Source organism: Lissotriton vulgaris, chromosome 9 (assembly GCF_964263255.1).
Source record: "Lissotriton vulgaris chromosome 9, aLisVul1.2, whole genome shotgun sequence".
In the NCBI taxonomy this organism is placed as follows: domain Eukaryota; kingdom Metazoa; phylum Chordata; class Amphibia; order Caudata; family Salamandridae; genus Lissotriton; species Lissotriton vulgaris.
In genome coordinates this window covers 854261394-854281711 of record NC_141697.1, presented here as the reverse complement: position 1 = coordinate 854281711, position 20318 = coordinate 854261394, and the positions used below count along the sequence as shown (strand labels likewise).

General features: G+C 43.2%; 1 protein-coding gene across 1 annotated transcript in view; it reads right to left on the bottom strand.

Moving 5' to 3' along the window:
- Positions 1-20318, bottom strand: part of LOC147692363 (cytochrome P450 2G1-like) — an 870825-nt gene that overhangs the window by 755756 nt on the left and 94751 nt on the right. The window contains exon 2 of the mRNA XM_086938586.1: positions 18577-18793. Coding sequence (XP_086794712.1) covers positions 18577-18747 — 171 coding nt within the window. The 5' untranslated portion in view covers positions 18748-18793. The remainder of the gene's footprint in view (positions 1-18576; positions 18794-20318) is intronic.

Genomic DNA, 20318 nt, shown 5'->3' with positions numbered 1-20318 from the left:
CTCAGCACTAACAAGAAAAAATATTATGTATAAACAGTCAAGCATTTATTTAAACGTTAATTGGTGTTAAAAAAAGAAACAATTAGGGAGTCCTGTACGGCTTAAGTTTAGGAACACCTTCATTTTTAAAGAACATGTTGCCGCAAAATTGTAAAAATTGGACAAAGCCTCTTCAAAATTCAAAAAGTGCCCCTTAGTACATCAGATTATGTCAGTGCATTGAGAAGTATTCATTTAAAAGTGATAGCTTTCAAACATGAATTTAGAAACATTCATTCTTTCCCCCATCCTGCCAACAATTCCAATAATAAACAAAAGAGGCAAGTCTGTTGTCATGGGTACTCTTTCAATCAATCAATCAATCAATTAATCAATCATTTATACAGCAGCAAATCACCTGTGAGGGTCTTGAGGCGCTGATCGCCTTGGGTCTCCGGGTTTACTATAATACATGATCAGCAATATAGTTTAATAAATAAAAAACAGTAGAAGATTTTGTACAGTGCACATCCTGAAGTCATATATTTTGAGGTCCACTTACATGTGATAATTAAGAAAATGGTGAAAAAGTTACATAAAATACTTGTCTAGAATCACACAATTTGGTAAAGTGGTGAAGCCAGGATCAATCTCAGGTGTTCTGCTTTCACATTGTTCAATTTAGCCACTAGATGTCTGAGCTTCACTTACCCTCCCCCCACCACCAGAGATGAAGAGTGAGATGAGTGTTTAGGAGGAATTGTAACAAAAGGTGGAGGAAGGTGATCGGCATGGCAATTGTTCTAGAAGCATAGATTATTAGCAGAGATTTCATATTTATAGTGTTTAGATGAGGGATGAGAATTGGAAGGGCAGTTTCACACAAGCAGAAAGAGTATCAGAGAAGGCAGTGTCCTAATGTATGCTATTGAGGAGAATAGATGATTTATACCTATTTGCCTAAGACAAAGAGTGAGTGCATGTATGTGTCGGTGTGTGTGTATGTATGCGTGTGTGGGTGGGTGTGCGGATATGTGTGTGTACTGTCTTTGTATTTTTTTGCCTCAGAGTTAGAGGTGGATTAAGATGGATAAGACTATCATAGTGCTTATTCTGGTCATTTTTCGGGTTTCGTTGATGTAATTATGGCTACGCTGACCATAACAGAGTCTTGACCTAATGTGGGCCTTTTTTGCCCATTCTTGTTTTCCTGTCATCTTGGTTGGCCAGTCCCGACATACTGTGGTCTTATTGTGTGTTTACCCCTTGCTGTATATATCAAAATTAATATCCTGCATAGGAATAGTGATGTTTACGGAATGAGATATACACTGCTTGAGATAAGTGTAGAAAATATTATGTACCACATTTGATAATTACAGTCAAAAATCAATATGGCATATGGAAAATAAAATGTAGTTACATGCCTGCTGGATCATTCGAAAGCAGCAAAATTAACCCTGAAAACAAAAGCAGGTAGGAAATGATGTCCTTTTCTGACATCCAAACTAGCACAACCATACTAAAACATAGATCAAACCAATAGGTTATGCCTTCTTCTATTAAAATATGTTCCAAACAACCACTACAAAAGGTAAAATTACTTTGAGACTAAATTACATGCACCGGTACTGAGACCCAAATTGAACACTTCTAAACAAATTGATTACTCAGTTGACAAAACATACAGGTCTATATAAACAGCTGTCACACACACCACCACCATGGATATTTTGATTGTTCCACTGTGGAGCATCTTGTATTGTTGCACATACATACAACAGGGAAAAAACAACCATGCATCCAGAGATGAAGGAAAAGGACCAGGATTGACCGAATAATGCTGAATGCATTGCCCTTTAAAGCAGAACATGTACTGCAAAACGTACATGCCAGGCTTTGAAATGATATTGAACACCCTGGTTTCCATTGGGGATGCTTTTGAGCCCATCACAGTCATACCTGCTGACATGCCCAGTCACACAAAGATCTTGCTGTGCTAGAATTCTTTGCAACTGGCACATAGTGGGCTTTGTACATGGATTGTCACAGCCCATCCTTTATAAGAATGTTTAAGGTCATGGACATCTTACTCAATGTCATTGACTAGTTTGCCATCTCAAATAGTGTATGCAACCAAAACAAAATTGTAAGCAATTGCAGAATCCAAGAATATCGTAGGGACCATTTACTGCACCCATATAGTACTGTGTGTGCCCCAGACCTAGCAATAATTCTCAAGTAACTGTAAGATTCAGCACACAATAGGAGTATAGATGCTGCTTTTTCATTATGTCCCTGATTGCAGGGAGTGCAGACAGTGTTTCATCTATCTAAAAATATTTGGCCAGTAGAGTTTACTGCCCTGCTTCCTTGACAGTGATTACCTACCTTAACTCATGTAGTATCTGTATGGCATTGCTTAAGTGACAGAGGTTGCAGCTGCAGATGTGGGCATATACATTACTACTGTAGTGTCTGCTGCAGGTGTGGTTAAAGTGTTTGCTACTTGCATGACTTATTATTATTATGTTTCTTATATAGTGCCTGAATCGACCCCTGAAGGGGTATCTCCGCACTTGCCTTGGGAACCCGTCCTGGCTTTTCCCTGTGAGATAGCCCCTACAGGGCATCCCCAAGGTGAAAGCCAGGCATCCCGCCACAGGGGGGCCGTTGTGGAGATTAAGCAAGCTTAATGCCCAGAGTTGCAGAGTGTGAACCCATGATTAGGTCAGGCACCAAAGCGAGAATTATCGAGTCCATGGACATTTGAGCTCAAGACCCTGCCGCGTCGGGAATTGAACCCTGGTCCCGGGTCTGACCTCTGCTTCAGGGTCTGCCTGCTCTAACCAGTGAGCCACACTTATCTTCTGAATTTGCATCCTGAGTTCAACATTCTTGGCTTCACATGGGTATGGAATTCCTATTGCTGGATCTCAAAGACTTATTGGGCCTAATTGCAATATCGGGCAGACTTAAGTCCACCTGGCACGTCTCTGTATTGGGACCGACCGACCTCCAGTCAGTGGTCCCGACTCCCTAATTAGGATGCGACCGAAGACTGTTCAGTCGCATTCCTACATTTCGCTGTGGGAACATGCATTATGGTTGTAAATCGGCCATAATACATGCTCCCATAGGGAAGTGGGAGGTGCTGTTCATCCCTGCACCCCGTTTCAGCACCTCAAGGTACCTGCCTTAGGATGCAAGGATCAACAGGGGTGCACCATAGATGCCCCCTCGGCCATCAACTGGAGGCTGCGCACCCAAGGGGCCCTGCTAGGGGCCCCCCAAAATGCTTTCTGAAATGGTTTCTATGTGGGACAGGCCGGCATGGAAACCATTCTAGAAACCGTGCATCATAATCTCAAGGGTGGAAAGGCCCGCCCTTTGGGATTACAAGATGGTTCCGACTGGCTGACAGGCTCCTTGAGTCAGTTGGAAGCCAGCTGGAATGATCATCCAGTTTAGTTTCCAACCAACAGCATTCAGTTGGAGCCTTTACGGGTCCCATCATAATCAACCCCAATGTTTGGGCTCAAAGACAACAAGCCTTCATTTTTACTTTATTCAATAGACCAGTGGGACCATCCCCTTGTAGCACAATCCATTTGACTGCCAGTTTACAGTACCTCAGAAAGGTGATGAGGGTGAGCTGGCATGATAAGCATCTATAGTAGAATAACAGTGGAATCATTTGCCCAAGATTTCTACAATGTAGTAAACTGGAGAAGGTTAGAATGTTAGTGATTTAATTGATCTTCAGTTTGCAAGGTAGGCACAGGAGCTCAAATATAATCAGCGTTGATTTACAGTAATATTTTGGGACCTCAAGTGAATGTTTGAAAGTATATTAGCAAGAGCAATTGGCACGCTGCTTGATCACAAACTAAAGGACCCAAAAGAACAATGTTACAAATCATAATTGTATTTATATAGCGCTTACTACACAATACTAGATGGTGAAGTGCTTTTCTGTGCACATGTGAGTTTGTTATTTTGATTGAATGGGATAAATGGAGGGAATAAATAGTGTTATTTGGGAGATCATATTAGTTAGATGAGGTTCGGAATGAGTCATAAAAGGGAAGGGTCTAGAAAAGGTTGTTAGGAAGGGCATAGTAGTAAAATGAGGTTTGCGATGAGTAGATAGAAACAGGAGGAAAGATTCTAGGAAGTGTTGTTTTGGAGGTGAAAGAGCATAAACATTTCCTATAGAATTAAGCATTACAAATGACAAACCTGACTTGGGCTTCAGACATGAAACTGCATTTAAAAAGTGACACACAGACATTTGCTGCTGCAAAATGAAAATATGAGAACATATGAGAACATATGAGAAAATATGAAAACACTCTGGTGTAAAATCATCAACAGCTCCCTAAAATCTGGCATCATCCCGGACTGCCCCAAAGTCGGCCAGGTCACTCCCCTCCTAAAGAAACAAGGTCTAGACCCCAACGACCTAAACAATTTCAGACCAGTCTCAAGTCTACCCTTCCTAGCCAAAATCCTAGAAAAGTGCGTACTACGCCAACTCAACAACCAGCTCGACAACATCAACCTTCTTGATCAAAACCAATCAGGCTTCAGAAAAGGCTACAGCACCGAAACCGCAATCCTGAACATAGTAGATGACATCCGCAACTCCCTTGACTCGGATCAGTGTTGCATACTCATCCTCTTTGACCTGTCAGCGGCGTTTGACACGGTTGACCACAAGCTCCTCATCAAGGCCCTCAAAGAACGAGTAGGTGCGGAAGACGTGGTCCTGAAATGGTTTGACTCCTTCTTTCAGAACCGCTTCCAAACAGTAAAAATAAAATCCTTCACATCCGACCCTCTCCCAGTAACCAGAGGGGTCCCCCAAGGATCCGTTCTCTCCCCTCAACTGTTCAACATATACATGGTCCCTCTCACCACCATACTGAAGAAAGCCAACATTCCTTTCCATCTATACGCGGACGACACACAGATCTACATAGAAGCTACTTCCTATAACGACATTCTAAGGCTCAACAACACTCTAAGAGAAATCCAAGACTGGCTAGGATCGAATCACCTCAAACTCAACCAAGGAAAAACAGAGATCCTCCTCATCTCCAACAAAGACAACAACCCCCAAATGACCGAATGGGTGAAAGCCATCGACATTCTCAAAGGAAATCTCACCCTGACCAACTCAGTAAAGTCACTAGGAATCACCCTGGATCATAAACTAACTATGTCTAACCACATCAAGAGCTCCGCGAAAAGCGCCTTCCTTAACCTGAAACTCCTCAATAAAATCAAACCTCACATCCCACAAAAAGATCTCCAACAAGCCACCCAAGCACTGGTCCTGTCCAGACTGGACTATGGGATCGCAACCCTATCCGGCACAGCCAAATCCCACCTAGCGCCACTGAAAACCACCCTCAATGCAGCAGCCAGAATGATATCAGGTGCAAGGAAATTTGACCACATATCCCCCGCACTCAAAGATCTTAAATGGCTCCCAGTGGAAATGCGCGCAAACTTCAGAACAGCCTGCCTAACACACAAAGCCCTACACACAGGGAAACCGGAATATTTAGCCTCCAAGCTCAAGAAAGCGGGTCAATCAAGAAATCTCAGAAGCTCGAACTCCCTACTACTCATCCCCGTGAAAACGCGGAAACAAAAAACCGCCAGCCGCTCATTTGCCGGCAACGCCCCAAAAATTTGGAACTGCATCCCAGTGGACATCAGAACTACCCCCTCCTTTCCAGAATTCAAGAATCGTCTAAAAACCCTCTACCTCAACAGCGCGTTCCTGAACTCTACCTCTAGAGCGCAACATGGAACTCGCACTACCTCGAAAACACTACCTCAAAACCGCCCCCCAGGTGGAAGACCTCTATGCTAATCTATGAACTTATACGAACCCTGTTTATGTTATACTGTACTATCTTCGCACCTGTTTTTACCGGACTAAATGTAAAGCGCTCCGATACCCTCGGGTCTGGCCAGCGCTATAAAAAACTCCAAAAATAAAATAAATAAAATAAAATAAATAAATATGAGGCTTTGATCTTCACAGACTTTAGTCAGACTCGTTCTACTTAATAAATCATGTAAAACATTGTACAACTAATTCATGGCTTGATTTAATGTTGCTAGTTTAGATTTTGTCCTCACTATAGAATGTGAATTTAATTTGCAAAAATGTTAAATGTGTGTAGTAGTAGAATATAATTTTTAATGAATTTATACTACATTTTAAAGTACAGAACACAGAAAGCAGCTCATGGTTTAGCACTTTGAGAACTTCAGTTTGACCTTCAGATAACAGAGGAATGTTTCTTCTCATGTCAAAGAAGAACGCCTCACATGATTTACAGAATGTTATCTTATTTAGGTGCTGGAAAATGTTTCAAAGTCTCATTTAATTCTTTGCTTTAGAGAAAATAGAAAACACTTGTACTTTAAAAATGCATTACCATGTTATGCTTTAATGATTCTTGCTTAAGTAACTTAGGTCTTTTACAGCTAATGTTATGTGTTTTTCTAAATTAAAATGTTTCTTTCAAGAAAGGTTATGAGATGAAGTTATATTAAATAAGATGCAGAATATGTTGAGGGAAGGATTTTGCCTGCCTAATTTATGACGTGTGTAGACTGCAGAGGGGGTGAGATGAGAATGCTGGATTTCAATTAGATGCAGAAAGAAGATCATGCCACATGCCTTGCAAAATGTTTCTGCATCCCTAGTTTAGGAGTTTCAGACCTTTGCCAAGAAACAGACTCAGACAGATTTAGAGACGAAGGCCTGCAGATGAGTTTCAGACTTCAATACAGAACTGAAGGGAGCAGAGCAGATGTGATTTGCAGATGATAAGGTGGAGAGGGCAGACTTTAATGGAGAGCAGAACAGATGCAGATGAGTGCCGACTAGATGCAGACTTTGTTCCATTCAGAATTGTATTAAAACCCCCTAGCTTTATGCTTTGACTAATTGGCTTTGCCAAAGCTTATTTGCTATATGCTTTATTTCTATTTAGGGGAGATTCTGAAATTATTATTGATTTAGCTTCATGCTAATCTCACTATTGCTCTATTTTTTAACTCTTCATGAGTTCTGACTGACATCATTTGTACCTCACTTTCTTAGAATAGGAATTATTCCCTTATGGAAATACTATGCTCTGTGCTAACTTTGTTTTTCTGTTATCTTTTCGGTAACCTTTTGATACCTGACTAATGAATGAAGATTCAGAGAATCTTAAACTTTAATTAGAAAATAAATCCCTTAAAATAATTCACATTCCTCATGATTGACTAACATGGGTATTTGCATTTGATTACTTGACTGTGTCAATGAAGGAGCTCTTTTGGTAAAAATACAGTGGCAAAGATTCATCACCTTTAGAATAGATAATGTCATGGGAAAAGGGTAATGATAACAACATTTTCCAAAGAGAGAATACCGCGAGATTTCCGCGTTAACCGAGGTCATAGTTTTGTGTGGGTCAAGGAGGAATAGAGGAGGGGAGAGTCTAGTAAGGGCTATATGGGTAATCATCGTAGTAGATTGAGGTTTGTGGTCAGCCTAGGAGGAATGGAGGTGAGAAGAGTCAGAAGAGGATCTTAGTAGTAGAATGAGGTATGGGATGAGTCAGGGAGGCAAGGTAGAGGATATAGTAATAGAATAATAGGATGAGACAGAGCAGTGTTTTGGAGGGAGTAGACATTTTTTTTCTTTCTTTCTTTCTTTTTCTTTTTCTTTCTTTCTCTCTTTCTTTTTCTCTTTCTTTCTCAGGAGTAAAGCAAAAATAAATATAATCAAATTGAACAATTCTGTATATCATCAATCTTGAACTCAGTTGTATCAGAATTTCAGGCATAATGGCAAGGCTGGCATATGCAGAACCCTACTGACATCATAAAGGTGTCGGTAAAACCCTAGTCATAAACAGAGCATCAAATTATTCAAAGGTTTGACATAAATAGAACCCTGGTATGTTCAGAGTCTGATATAAATAGAAATATGGCATAATCAGACTCTTGTTAGAATCAAAATCCAGCCATAATATGAGATCTCTTATATAATGCAAATAGTACTATAATTTGCCACCTCGCTGTATTGCACCCAATAGGGCAAATGGACTTATCAACTCAGCAAGTAAATTTATGGAGCATTTTAACCTTGGGAAAGTAGATACATTATATAGTTCCACATCTCTGATTCCTATGCTTGGCTCTAGAGGTGGCAGCAATGCTGCTGGTCAGTGTCCTTACATCACTGCCAGATGCCTTTGTTGTGGCTGTGGAGCTTGCACCTTTTGTTGAACGTAGGTGGGTGCTGCAGTTAGACTGCAAAAAAGAAGCAGTGGGTGATGCAGAAATGCCTTGGATTTTCTACAGAGCTCCAAGCACTCAAAATTATAAACACTATTGTATAATACAGTAATCAATGTCCAATGTCTTTTTATTCAGACATATTTTCTCTTTTTTTTCAGTTTTCTTATTTTCATATGTACATAAGTTTCTTCATTTGTGCCACAACATCATACGTCATGCCTTGCCAACACATGTTTTGTCCGTTTACATTAAAACGTGGACCTCATCAGGGCTCATTGCAGTTGGTTTTTCATCCTGCTAGAATATACAAAAACGTGTAATAAGGTGTTGAGGGACTAAGGGGCTCATTAGGATGGCGGACGGAAGTGCGACTGCAGCCCTGGAGTATGCGGAAAAAGACGTTTCTGTGTCCGCCTGCCGCGGTCACTCCGTCCGCCATATCAGGATAGGAAAGAGTGCCAAAATTCCGTCCGCGACGGAAGAGCACGCACCGCCGCCTAACTACACCCGACCACGCGGCGGACTGAACCAATCCAGAGACACCGCCGTACGGACTGACGTCAACGACCGTCCCCCAAATCAAGATGGCGGAAAATACACATAAAACCGCTGCGGGAAAACAACCTGCCTGAACACGGCGGATTCCCCACAGTGAAGATACCATACATAGCAGAGATACCCACCACAAGCTGCTCGACGCCATGGACCCAGCACTACACGCTTTCCCGATACTCTTCGCGATCCACCACCTGCAAGTCATGGCCCACTATCGACGACGACGCAGGTACGCTACAAACCATTCGCTGTCTGAAGGGGAGTACCTGCCAGGGTCGTGACGTTGGGAGGGGGAGTGTCATGTGTGAGAAACCACTTATTTGTCTTGAATAAAAATCCACAATTGGAGTACACAAGCAGGAATGACTACGACAAACCACGACACATGATTGACTTGCTTTATTACACATAATAGGGGTATAATCACAGAATAAGCTTGAGCATGGGCATTGTGGGCACCAGAACAGGTATATCAGAGGCAGCACATGAGAGGGCAGACTGCAGTATCAGAACACCAACAGGGCATTGTGGCCAACACAGCAGGTACATCAGAGGCAGCACATGAGAGGGGCTAAGTGCATCAACAGTCCATGGCATCGAACAGGTACATCAGATGCAGCACATGAGAGGGGCACAGAGCAACAACAGTCCATGGCATTGAACAGGTACATCAGAGGCAGCACATGAGAGGGGCTAAGTGCATCAACAGTCCATGGCATCAAACAGGTACATCAGAGGCAGCACATGAGAGGGCAGACTGCAGTATCAGAACACCAACAGGGCATTGTGGCCAACACAGCAGGTACATCAGAGGCAGCACATGAGAGGGCAGACTGCAGTATCAGAACACCAACAGGGCATTGTGGCCAACACAGCAGGTACATCAGAGGCAGCACATGAGAGGGGCTGAGTGCATCAACAGTCCATGGCATCGAACAGGTACATCAGAGGCAGCACATGAGAGGGGCTAAGTGCATCAACAGTCCATGGCATCAAACAGGTACATCAGAGGCAGCACATGAGAGGGGCACAGAGCAACAACAGTCCATGGCATCGAACAGGTACATCAGAGGCAGCACATGAGAGGGGCTAAGTGCATCAACAGTCCATGGCATCGAACAGGTACAGCAGAGGCAGCACATGAGAGGGGCACAGAGCAACAACAGTCCATGGCATCGAACAGGTACATCAGAGGCAGCACATGAGAGGGCAGACTGCAGTATCAGAACACCAACAGGGTATTGTGGCCAACACAGCAGGTACATCAGAGGCAGCACATGAGAGGGCAGACTGCAGTATCAGAACACCAACATGGCATTGTGGCCAACACAGCAGGTACATCAGAGGCAGTACATGAGAGGGGCTAAGTGCATCAACGGTCCATGGCATCGACAGGTACATCAGAGGCAGTACATGAGAGGGGCTAAGTGCATCAACAGTCCATGGCATCGAACAGGTACATCAGAGGCAGCACATGAGAGGGCAGACTGCAGTATCAGAACACCAACAGGGCATTGTGGCCAACACAGCAGGTATATCAGAGGCAACACATGAGAGGGCAGACTGCAGCAAGATAGGGCTCCACGCCTGGTACAGTCTGTAAAAGCATTGTCCCCTCACTGAAGGTTTCTGCAACTCAAGCTATTTCCTTGATAACAAAGCTCGCTCGAGGAACAGGCGCATAGTTCTTTTCAGTGTTCGAGGTGACAGTGAGTAGGGATCTAGAAACATATATGTTCTCCCAAGGGAGGCGATTGCTGCCTTTACATACATGATCCAGGGCATTTTGTGTGTAAAGTCGAGAGATAAGTAGTCATGGAGGATCAAACAATTAAGCTTTAAATCCTCCATGGTTCAGATCTTCATTCATTACCACAGGGGGCTTAGGGCAACTAAATCAGTTAAGTGGCACATTCCAAGCTCCGCAGGCACTGAGAAGGTAGGAGTGTGTTGTGGGACCTGCACTAATCACCGTAGCAATTGATTTTCAGCTATTTGAATTCTCGCAGTATTCACAAACCCCCAAACCTCTCTCCCACATCGAATCTGGGACACACATTTATCCTGATATACCTTGGTGACCAAAAGCCCAATCTATGCGCATAGCTGTTCACAGCCCCATTGGTTTTGATGAACTCAGATTTCTTGCCCTCAATTAAGGAGTTCCAATTTTTTACACATCAAATAAAACCCCTAAGTTGGATAAGGCAAAAATGTTACCAAAGGTGGGGATTGCCACTTTAAACGTTTTGGAAGAACTAGTAGATCATAGTACTTTGTAAAATGTACTGACAGGTCCAAACTCCCCGTAAAGGAAACAAATTTGTACAGGAGTAGCTACAGCCCTCTGGCCATAGGGTCCTTGAGGACCACATCAATGACATACAACAATGGTGGAAGTGATCTCACTCCTGCCCTCGGGCAGTCTGCCTGGACAGAGAGGCGTGCTCAAGCCCATTTATATATAATGTGAACAGCAATAGTGTGAGGATACACCTTTGGCGGACACCACTTCTTTTAGGTAATGACAGTGTCAGAGTGCTGGTTGGCCAAGAGGGCCACAATACTTGAGTCCACCCCTATCTGAGACAGCGGGGCCCAAAGTTTAGTATGGTTGACCCTGTTGAAAGCGAACGTAATGTTCATGAAGGCTAAGTGGAGGGATTTGTCTGGTGAATAGAATATTTATTGATTATAAGATGGAGGTTCAGACATTGGTCAGATGTTGATGTTGACCTCCCAGACCTAAACCCATATTGGACGTCGCTCAGGATGTTATTGGTGTCAGACCACACAAATAGCCTATTAAGGATTGCCCTCTTCAGGACCTTTACTTCCGCATCTATCAAGGAAATGGGGCAGTAATATTGAGTATTATCCTTATCCACCTTCTTAAACATGGGCATGATCACTGCCAAAGACCATGAAGTCAGCACTCCAGTCCGTGCAGCCAGATTCAGGACCCAGGACAGGAGAGACACCCAGAAATCAACTAGGGACTAACAGGGCCAGACTGGGAACCAAAACCGGGCCTGACAAAGTGCTTGGCAGCCACCCCGGGGGTTGTGTGTGCAGCCGGGCTATTTGCCAGGGCTGTTTTTCGGACGATTTTGTTACAGGGCCGATTTTGCAGCTATGCTGCAAAAAACGTCCCTGTAACAAAAATGGCCCTCAGGGGCCCCAAACCAGCCCCCACCCGAGCGGCTCACCGGTGGATTGCCCGGTGCCCGCTACGGCCAGTCCGGTCCTGAATACTATTAAGTAAGTTAATACAATGCCAATTGTGGGTGAACCACTCAGACATATACCTTTCAAGGGCCATAGCACTAGCATTAAGGTTTAATTAGCAGGTCTCAGGGCACCTTCAGAGTAAAAATACATGCAGAATCAGTCCAAATCAATAGGGGTGATCATAAAAAAGAGGCATTTCCTTAAACACTGATGACTCGGTTCAGGGGGCCTGGCCACAGAAACTTGCTGGTATTTGCTGGATGTGATTTATTTTTTATTTTGGCAAAGCTGTTGTTACTGCCTTCTGGCAGCTAGTGACTTAGCATAGTTACAATGGGTAATAAGGCTTGTAAAGGAAATGGACCCTGCACCTGTTGGTTTGGTAGCAAAATCAGATGTAATTGTGGAGAAGTGACCCTTTCGCCCCTGGGCCATGGTACCTCTCCCCTGCTGCACTATCGATTGCTATGACACTCTTGGTCGCTGTTGTATGTGGCTTTATGCAGACTAAAGTGACGATTTTTATTTCCATGTGTGGCATGACAGTTCCATTTCTGTTGTTTTTGGCGATTTAGCCACTGCTTTATCATGCTCTTAAAGTTCTAAGATTAACAGCCAAGTGTGAGATGCTGTTCTGTAAAATCATGCATTTATGCATCAATTTATTTATTCATCCCTCATTGATTCCTCCAAAAGAAACTAATCTGGCAATGTACGGTTGTTTTGTTTTTAGAACTATCATGATTTATTTATTTCAAATGATCGCAAATATGTAACTTCTCTTTGTCAAGAAATTATGAGGCATATTTACAACGAAGTGAAGGGGTGCAGCGTTAGCCTTCTTGGCGTAATGCTGCACTCTGCCACTTCAGAAATGCAGGGCTGCACCATATTTACAAAAATATGGTGCATCCCTACATTTCCCCCTGCAATTGCACTAAACTTAGCAGCCGAGTGCCAATGCAGGCACCCCTGCACCATAGTGCTAGGGTGTCTGCATTAAGGGGAAGATTGTGGTCTCCTTTCCTGCACATAAACAACCTTTAAATGGCGTTTTGTAATTTTTATGCAGCACACATAGAAGTTGCACAATGCCATTTTATGTTGTTGATTGTTTATGGTAACCTTCCTGCACATAAACAATCAATGGCAATTTGCTGCTTCTATGTGTGCTGCCCAACGCAGCACATATGGAAACAGTAAAAATGAGGAGGGGAGACATAAATAATCTCTCCTTGTTTCGCCTGTTTAAGACCAGGTTCTCCCTGATCTTAAAATTGCCTCTGCCTCCTTGTGACGGGGCGGGACGCCCCTGTGAGGATGAAGACTGTGAGGAGAATACCTTTTCCCGTGACTGGTGGTCAGCTGTTCCCTTCTCGTCCCTTTCCAGCAGCCTACTTCCCTTTCTCCGGAGGAGTGGCCGCCCACTAATGCTGACTCTGAGCACCATTGGGGATACGAGGAAGAAAAAGGACACTGCCCCTTTAAACCTGACTGGAATGAAGACGAGACTCCGCCCATCCAGAGCGTCATCGAGCCAAAAGGAGGAGGATCCCGGAAGACAGCGGACGGCGATTTCCCGGAGGACGAAGGTGTTGTGGATCGGAGACGGAGTGCGGACCGAAGAATCTACGGGGAAGACGTAGCCTCGACTAGCCCAGCTGAGACCAGCAAGCCAGGAGGCCAACGTTCCTGCGAAGCGCCACGCCACGCTCCTGCGGGAGGAGCGTGGCTTTCAAAGGTACGGGGCAAAGTTGCGGGTTGGGCAGGTTGGAGTGGCCAGCCTACTGTTTAAATAACCCGCGTATCCGATTCCCTGTACCCCTACCTCACGAGCACTACCGGCACGGCAGTATTTTGTATTATACACTTTGCACATGGTTTCCCTCACTCCCGGCCCTTACATAAACGTGCTCCGGACGTCCCATTGATTGTTCTCTATCTTTCCTTCCTTTTTGGTGTCGGCGTACCCACTGAACATCGTGTGGAGGTCGTTTGGGAGGTTACCATTCTGGCTGCAACACCTCCCTTACAGCGCCGCAACACCCTGGAACTCCCTGCTTTTCCTAAGGGTGTCAGAACGGAGCCTGACGAGTTCGCCCGGATTAGACTCTCAAGCAGGAGAAAAAAGCATATTTGAAAATAAAGCCCTCTTTGAAAGCGTTATTTCAGACTTCTGACTCAGTTCCTTCCCCTCCAGACCCTACCCCAGTACACTCCTATTTACACCACCCTTGTAAATAGGGGCAGCGTCAAAATCGATGGGTGTTGCGGTGGAACACCCACACAACACCCATTGCCCTCCCCTTTCTCTATGAGTACAGCGTGAAAGGGTGTCTTATTTACAAGGCAGTGTTAAACCGTGTTAAGTGGCTTAGTGCTGCTGTGTAAATAAGGCAAAGCCCCCATCGCCACCACAACATCACTAAAAGTGACTTTGTGGTGGTAATACAGGCTTGTAAATATGCCCCTATAAATGAGTGATGCTGACACATTCAAAAACATTTGTGAAGCTAAAATTGTTTTCAAACAACTCACCCTACTGTCAATGAATTTGAACTGTATACTAAAATGGACAAATTACATTACGCCTTAATGTCAGAAAAACTGAAATTGCTCACCATTGGTTACTCTAGACTCCATCAAGTTTTGGAATTTTAATGCATTCCAATCTTCCCAATCACGATATTGCCAAACTTAAGAAAGCGATCATATTAGATTGAACTTAAGTTCAATTCACCCTTGAAGATACACATTGGGACCAGATTGACTAAATACTGGTTGAAATTTGTGATCAGTATTTTTGTGACACGTGTGGTATTTTGTGAACTGACCAATGTACTAATAAGTCAGTTTTCAAAATACGGGGTCATAGTCGGTCACAATTCAACCCACTTAATGAATGTTAATATGGACCACTGCCTACTCTTAAAAAATAATTTATTTAACATGCACAAATGGGGAGAGGTCCCTTGGGGGCCATTCCAATTCCTGAATGGGCTAACACTGCCTTTCAGTACTCTGTAAAATACGGTATACCAATTTGAAGTGAAGTTACAACATGCCCCACCAAATACCATATTGGAATCCATTTCTAAACAAATTTACCAACTCGGAATCACTTTGGGCCTGATTATGGTGTTGTGATGTCGGCTGGAGTTGCCTCCTACCGACATCTCTCTGGCTTCAGAACTGACCGACCTCAGGTCAGGGGTCCGAAACCACAATTATCATGCGACCTAACGCAGACACTTATTTCCCTATGGGAGCTTGTGTGGCAGTTGGAAATCAGCTGCAGTACAAGCTTCCACAGAGAAATGAGAGTTACTGTAAATCCCTGCACTGAGTGGCAGGCAGCTCACAGTACCTGCCACACCATGCAGGGATTTACAAGGGGGCAATGGTGCCCCCCAGGTGCAAACTGAGACTGCGGAAGGAGGGGGCCCTGCTAGGGGTCCCAAAAGTCATTTTCCGGTAGGCTTTCCATGTCGAGTTTGCCAGACACCATCATCATAATCCAAATGGCGGAAATGTCGTCCGCAAGGGATTATGTGGCAGTTACGACTGGCCAACAGGCTCCTTAATCTCATTGGAAGCCATTTACATTAACCGGCCAGTTTCAAATCCAACCACCTTCATTATAATACGGCGGTCGCGGTTGAAACCTTGGATGTCGGTTGGAAAGCGTTCGACATACGACCGGAAGTTTTTAGACCGACATCCAAAGAAGCCCTAAATGTGTTTAGTACATTGCATCAAATGTTTTATCATTCACAAACACTTAGATTTACATATTCGAAGGATCTGTGACCACTAAAACCAGATACACCTCACCCTAATTTCCTAATATCTTTTATCATTAATATCCTGAATGCATTAAGAACATGTGCAACAAATATTTCCTCCTAAATGGGACTGTCAGAAATTGCTGCTTGAAAGTGCAGACACAGTGTTACTAAAGAAAATATTAGTTTTCTGAAAAATATGATGCATGGCTGTATTTCTATTCGCAGATGTCATAGTAGGCAATGTTCAAGTCCTTATACTAGTACCTTGTTAAGAAATGCTTCTCATTCCGCCTCTGTTCCTGTTATACAAAACTATGTGCAAAAGTGTTCATTTCCTCTCTGCATGCCTAATAATTCACTCTCTACCATGCCCCCTTCGCTCCTCAATCAAATAACTGATCAATTCTCCTCTATTAAAGCTTTTTTTTATCATCAGCAAAGATGTAGGGCATGGATGGGAACTCTTTTCATCAATCCTTGAGAGATGTTCCACACCTTTTTCAACTGGCATAACAGTGATAGACTGGTTATCATAAAACATATTTTTCTAAATTATGTGAAGTAATAAAAAAATCGATTATCATTAGGAAAATTGAGAAATTGATATTCCTAAATATTTTTACTCACTAGGTTCAGTACCTGGTTTCATAGTGGGTATGCAGCACATTGAGGTTCCATTTATATGTAACACTTCACAAAATCCCAAAGACGAAAATAAAAATAAAATTAAAATTAAAGAATTGAAGCCCAATGTTAGTGCTTGGTAATTGATATATTTAAACACTTTAACTCCATGATTTGCCCCAGGAATTCAATGAAAGGTTAGTCAAATCAGATATGTTTTAATGCATCTCAATATGGATTATATTTTAGGAAAACGGTAGTTCGGTGCTTTGCGTCCAGCAATGTCAATTAACCATTGTTCCCATTTATATATGTCTACATTAAATAACACACATCACTATAAAAATTGGGAATGCATGGGCATACATCTCCCAAATGTGTGTTCCTTGAGGTACATTTCCATTACGTTGATAAGACCAGGCTATTGGCTTCTCCCTTCCCAGGAAAATCCTGTAAAACCATTGAAATAGGGAAGGGGAGGGTAATTTAGAATTAGGTTTTCCAGCTTCCAATGGCTGATGCAGCAAAGGTCACTAAATGTAGAGTTGTCTGCTTCTTTACTTGACGTTTGCTCCCTGAAATGGTGCTGCATCATTGGTAGAAGGCACCCAAGAGGAATTAGGAGTCCCGCCGCAGATCTGTCTTCGCCCATATTATCTCCTAAAGCAAAGGTTCCTGTCATGTTTTGGAAATAAGATAATTTATGCCCTCATGTACTGGATAGAGATATTTTTGTCCATTTTTATTTCTAGGACCACCATGTATGATATGGTAGACTTGGTTAGAACTGACTGGGACTGACCAATGGGACTGGCATTAGAGGGAATGCTCTAAAGATAACGGTATCAGGTCTACTGCCAGGATTTTCCCAAATGTGTGTGGCAGCTAATTTACCAGAAAAACAACCTCCACCTCTCCTACGCACACACAAGGGATGAGGTGGGAGAATTAACTTTTGAATATATACAATGTTTTGAAGTATTTCTGCAATAAATTAGGAATTGAGGGGCTTATTTTTAAGTCCATTACACCACCAGTGCATCACCTTTTATGACGCTCCCTTGGCACAGGAGCCTGCTGCATATTTACCAGGCAGCACTAAGCCACTTTTTTATGGCTTAATGCTGCCTTGTAATTATTGTTCCCTGTAGCACAGTTTTCTGCGCTAAAGGGCCTTGCAATAGGTGTTGCTGGGGGCATTCTCAGCAACATCCATGACTTTTTGACACTGCCCCAGATTAATGAGAAATCCTAACTCCGAGGCAGTGCCAAAAACATACGCCTCCCCGCTTCAGAGAGGCACAACGAGGAGAAGCATTCATTCTGCAGCACATATAGAAAGAGGAAAAAGCCTTTAGTGATTCTTTTTGGGCAGGAAGATTTCCCTTAGTGCACAAAAACAATCATCCCGCAACGCAGGCACCATTGCACCATGGTGAAAAGGTGCTTGCATTGGCGCACGGCAACCCATCGTTGGCTAGCACTGGGGGAAAGGGCAGGAGTGCACAGTATCTGATAGATAAGGCACATTCCTTTCCTTTTTATTTGCCATAGGGCAGTGCAACAGGAAGGCCTGCGGCTGTGCCCTACCGCAAAAAATCATAAATGAGGCCCCGAGTCTCTACACGTGCCCAAGAATCCCAAGAGAGTTAATGAAGAATGTAGGACAAATTCCCAAAATGTTGGAATCACCAGCTGCATAGGCATGTGCCTATGCATTGCTGAGATTAAAAACAGTTTACCAAGTTCGAGCACCCATGTATGGTTTAAATGGAGTAATTCCGGGTTTCAGAATTTCTACTTGGAAATGTATGATTTACTGGTGTACTTTCCAATACTTTTCCAGTATTACATGAGAATCATTTAATTGCACGCTTGTAAGTGAAGATCAGTGTTGGATCGTCATTACTAATGTTTATGCATGTTAGAAAATAAGGATTGTTGAGTGGGCACCTAATTTGGATTGCAGTTCTTTTACCACCCACCTTCAGTTGCAAACAGGCAGCATATAATCCAATGTCTTGAAAAGGCATATCCCTTAGAAATAGGCAAAAATACAAAAACAAAATAAACTTACTGCCAGCAGCGAGCTCACAATTTCCCCGCTCTTTATTTGAAGGAAGTTTCCAATCAAAGGTAGAGGAAAAGGTCCAGGGGGCAGGTTGAGCTTCTTGTCCCAGGCCTTCATTAGAAACAGGCAGGCGAGCCACGCAATAAGTAAGGGAGTGACTATTCCAAAGAAATCCATTATGCTACGCGTTGATTAGATGACGTTTGTATTTGCAGGAAGCTCCCTTGAAAAAGAAGAATTAACAAAATTAAATATTAGGTCATGGAGAGAAATTGTAGAAGCGCAGTAACAAAAAATGATTTAGACTGAGAGTGCACAAAATTAACATTCTGCTTGCATTGTTTAAAAAATTAACAATTTTTGCACTTCACGAGGATGTAAGGCTGACATTACACCCCTAGGTTTCAGGAGCAAGTCGTACAGAGAAAGTGAAAAAGTGAACCAATGTATCTTGGGCCTGGATTTGGTGGAAGTAATTCTCCACTCCTGAGTTATAAATACAAGTATCATCGGGGGTGCATAATAGGCACATACCACAGGGTGAACACTGAAAAATAAGGCATTACTGGGGAAATCAGTAATTAAGAGCCCAATAGCCCCAGCAATGCCTCATTTTTCTCCATAGTTTCTCCAAAACATTCCATCTGCTTTCAGCAACTATAGTCCTAGGTGAACCAAAGCCATCATAAATATTCAGATCAGATGAGGCCTGCAAAAGGAGTTATTTGCTGCACTGAAATTAAAGGACAACTCAGAAAAGGACGTAATATACTAAAAACCTGGTAGCAAGATCCGGTCAAAAATTAGGCACCAGCTCTCTGCATCCAGTAATTTATTTCGAGAACCAACTTATGTAGTACCAGATCGATTCACAAAATAAGGTATCCTTGTGGTCACACACCCGCCTGTCACATGGCTATTTAGGCAGGTCTCGAGTTGCAACCCACTCCAATTTGCTATAATAACAGGAATGGTGGTCTTCAGGGTCAGCAGACTACCAATTCTGCGATTGGTTTACAAAATTAACATTTTGTAGATGCCATCCTAATTCTAAAAGGGGTGGGGGTCTAAAGGGGATTCCTTCCTCTTTGTGAATCAGTTACCACCCCAACTTGGAAGTCAGTAATTGATTAATGATGTGCTACGAATATTCCTGTTCCAGATATTAATACATATGGTACAGCATCACTATGTGGAAGGGATGCCCACAACACTTCTTCGCTTTAATGGAATAGCAGTCTTGTTAAAACATTATAACAATTACAAATCCCATGAACATCAGAGAACCAGTTAATTGGAGTTCAACAAAAACATTAACCAATCAGGGTGTCACAAGTCCATTATAGCCACACAACAGTGTCCATCCTTCCTCTTTCTTTACTGCTCCTCGCAGCCTTGAGATGAGTGCAGTCTCTTTGCCACCTTTTCTTTTGATTTAGTGGTTATTTGTTGTGTGCTTGCTGTTAAACGTTATTCCCCTTCCAAAGGCTTTCAGCCTACGGCTCTAGAAAGCGTGTTCACTTCTATGTGGTGCTTCCTTCGCTCTCAGGCTTGTCGGGACTCTGCGGTGTGGTCCCCCGACTGCTAGGTGGCGCCGGCATTTTTGGGGGGGCCACACCTGACTGTCATTCAGATCGCATTCCTCAGGGAAGTGCGATCGATCGGGCACAGCAGCTGTGTCCTCCTAAAAAGAAGCACCCCAGGCCCGAGTGTGCACACCCCAGGGGAGTCTGTATTTTCGCCGACAT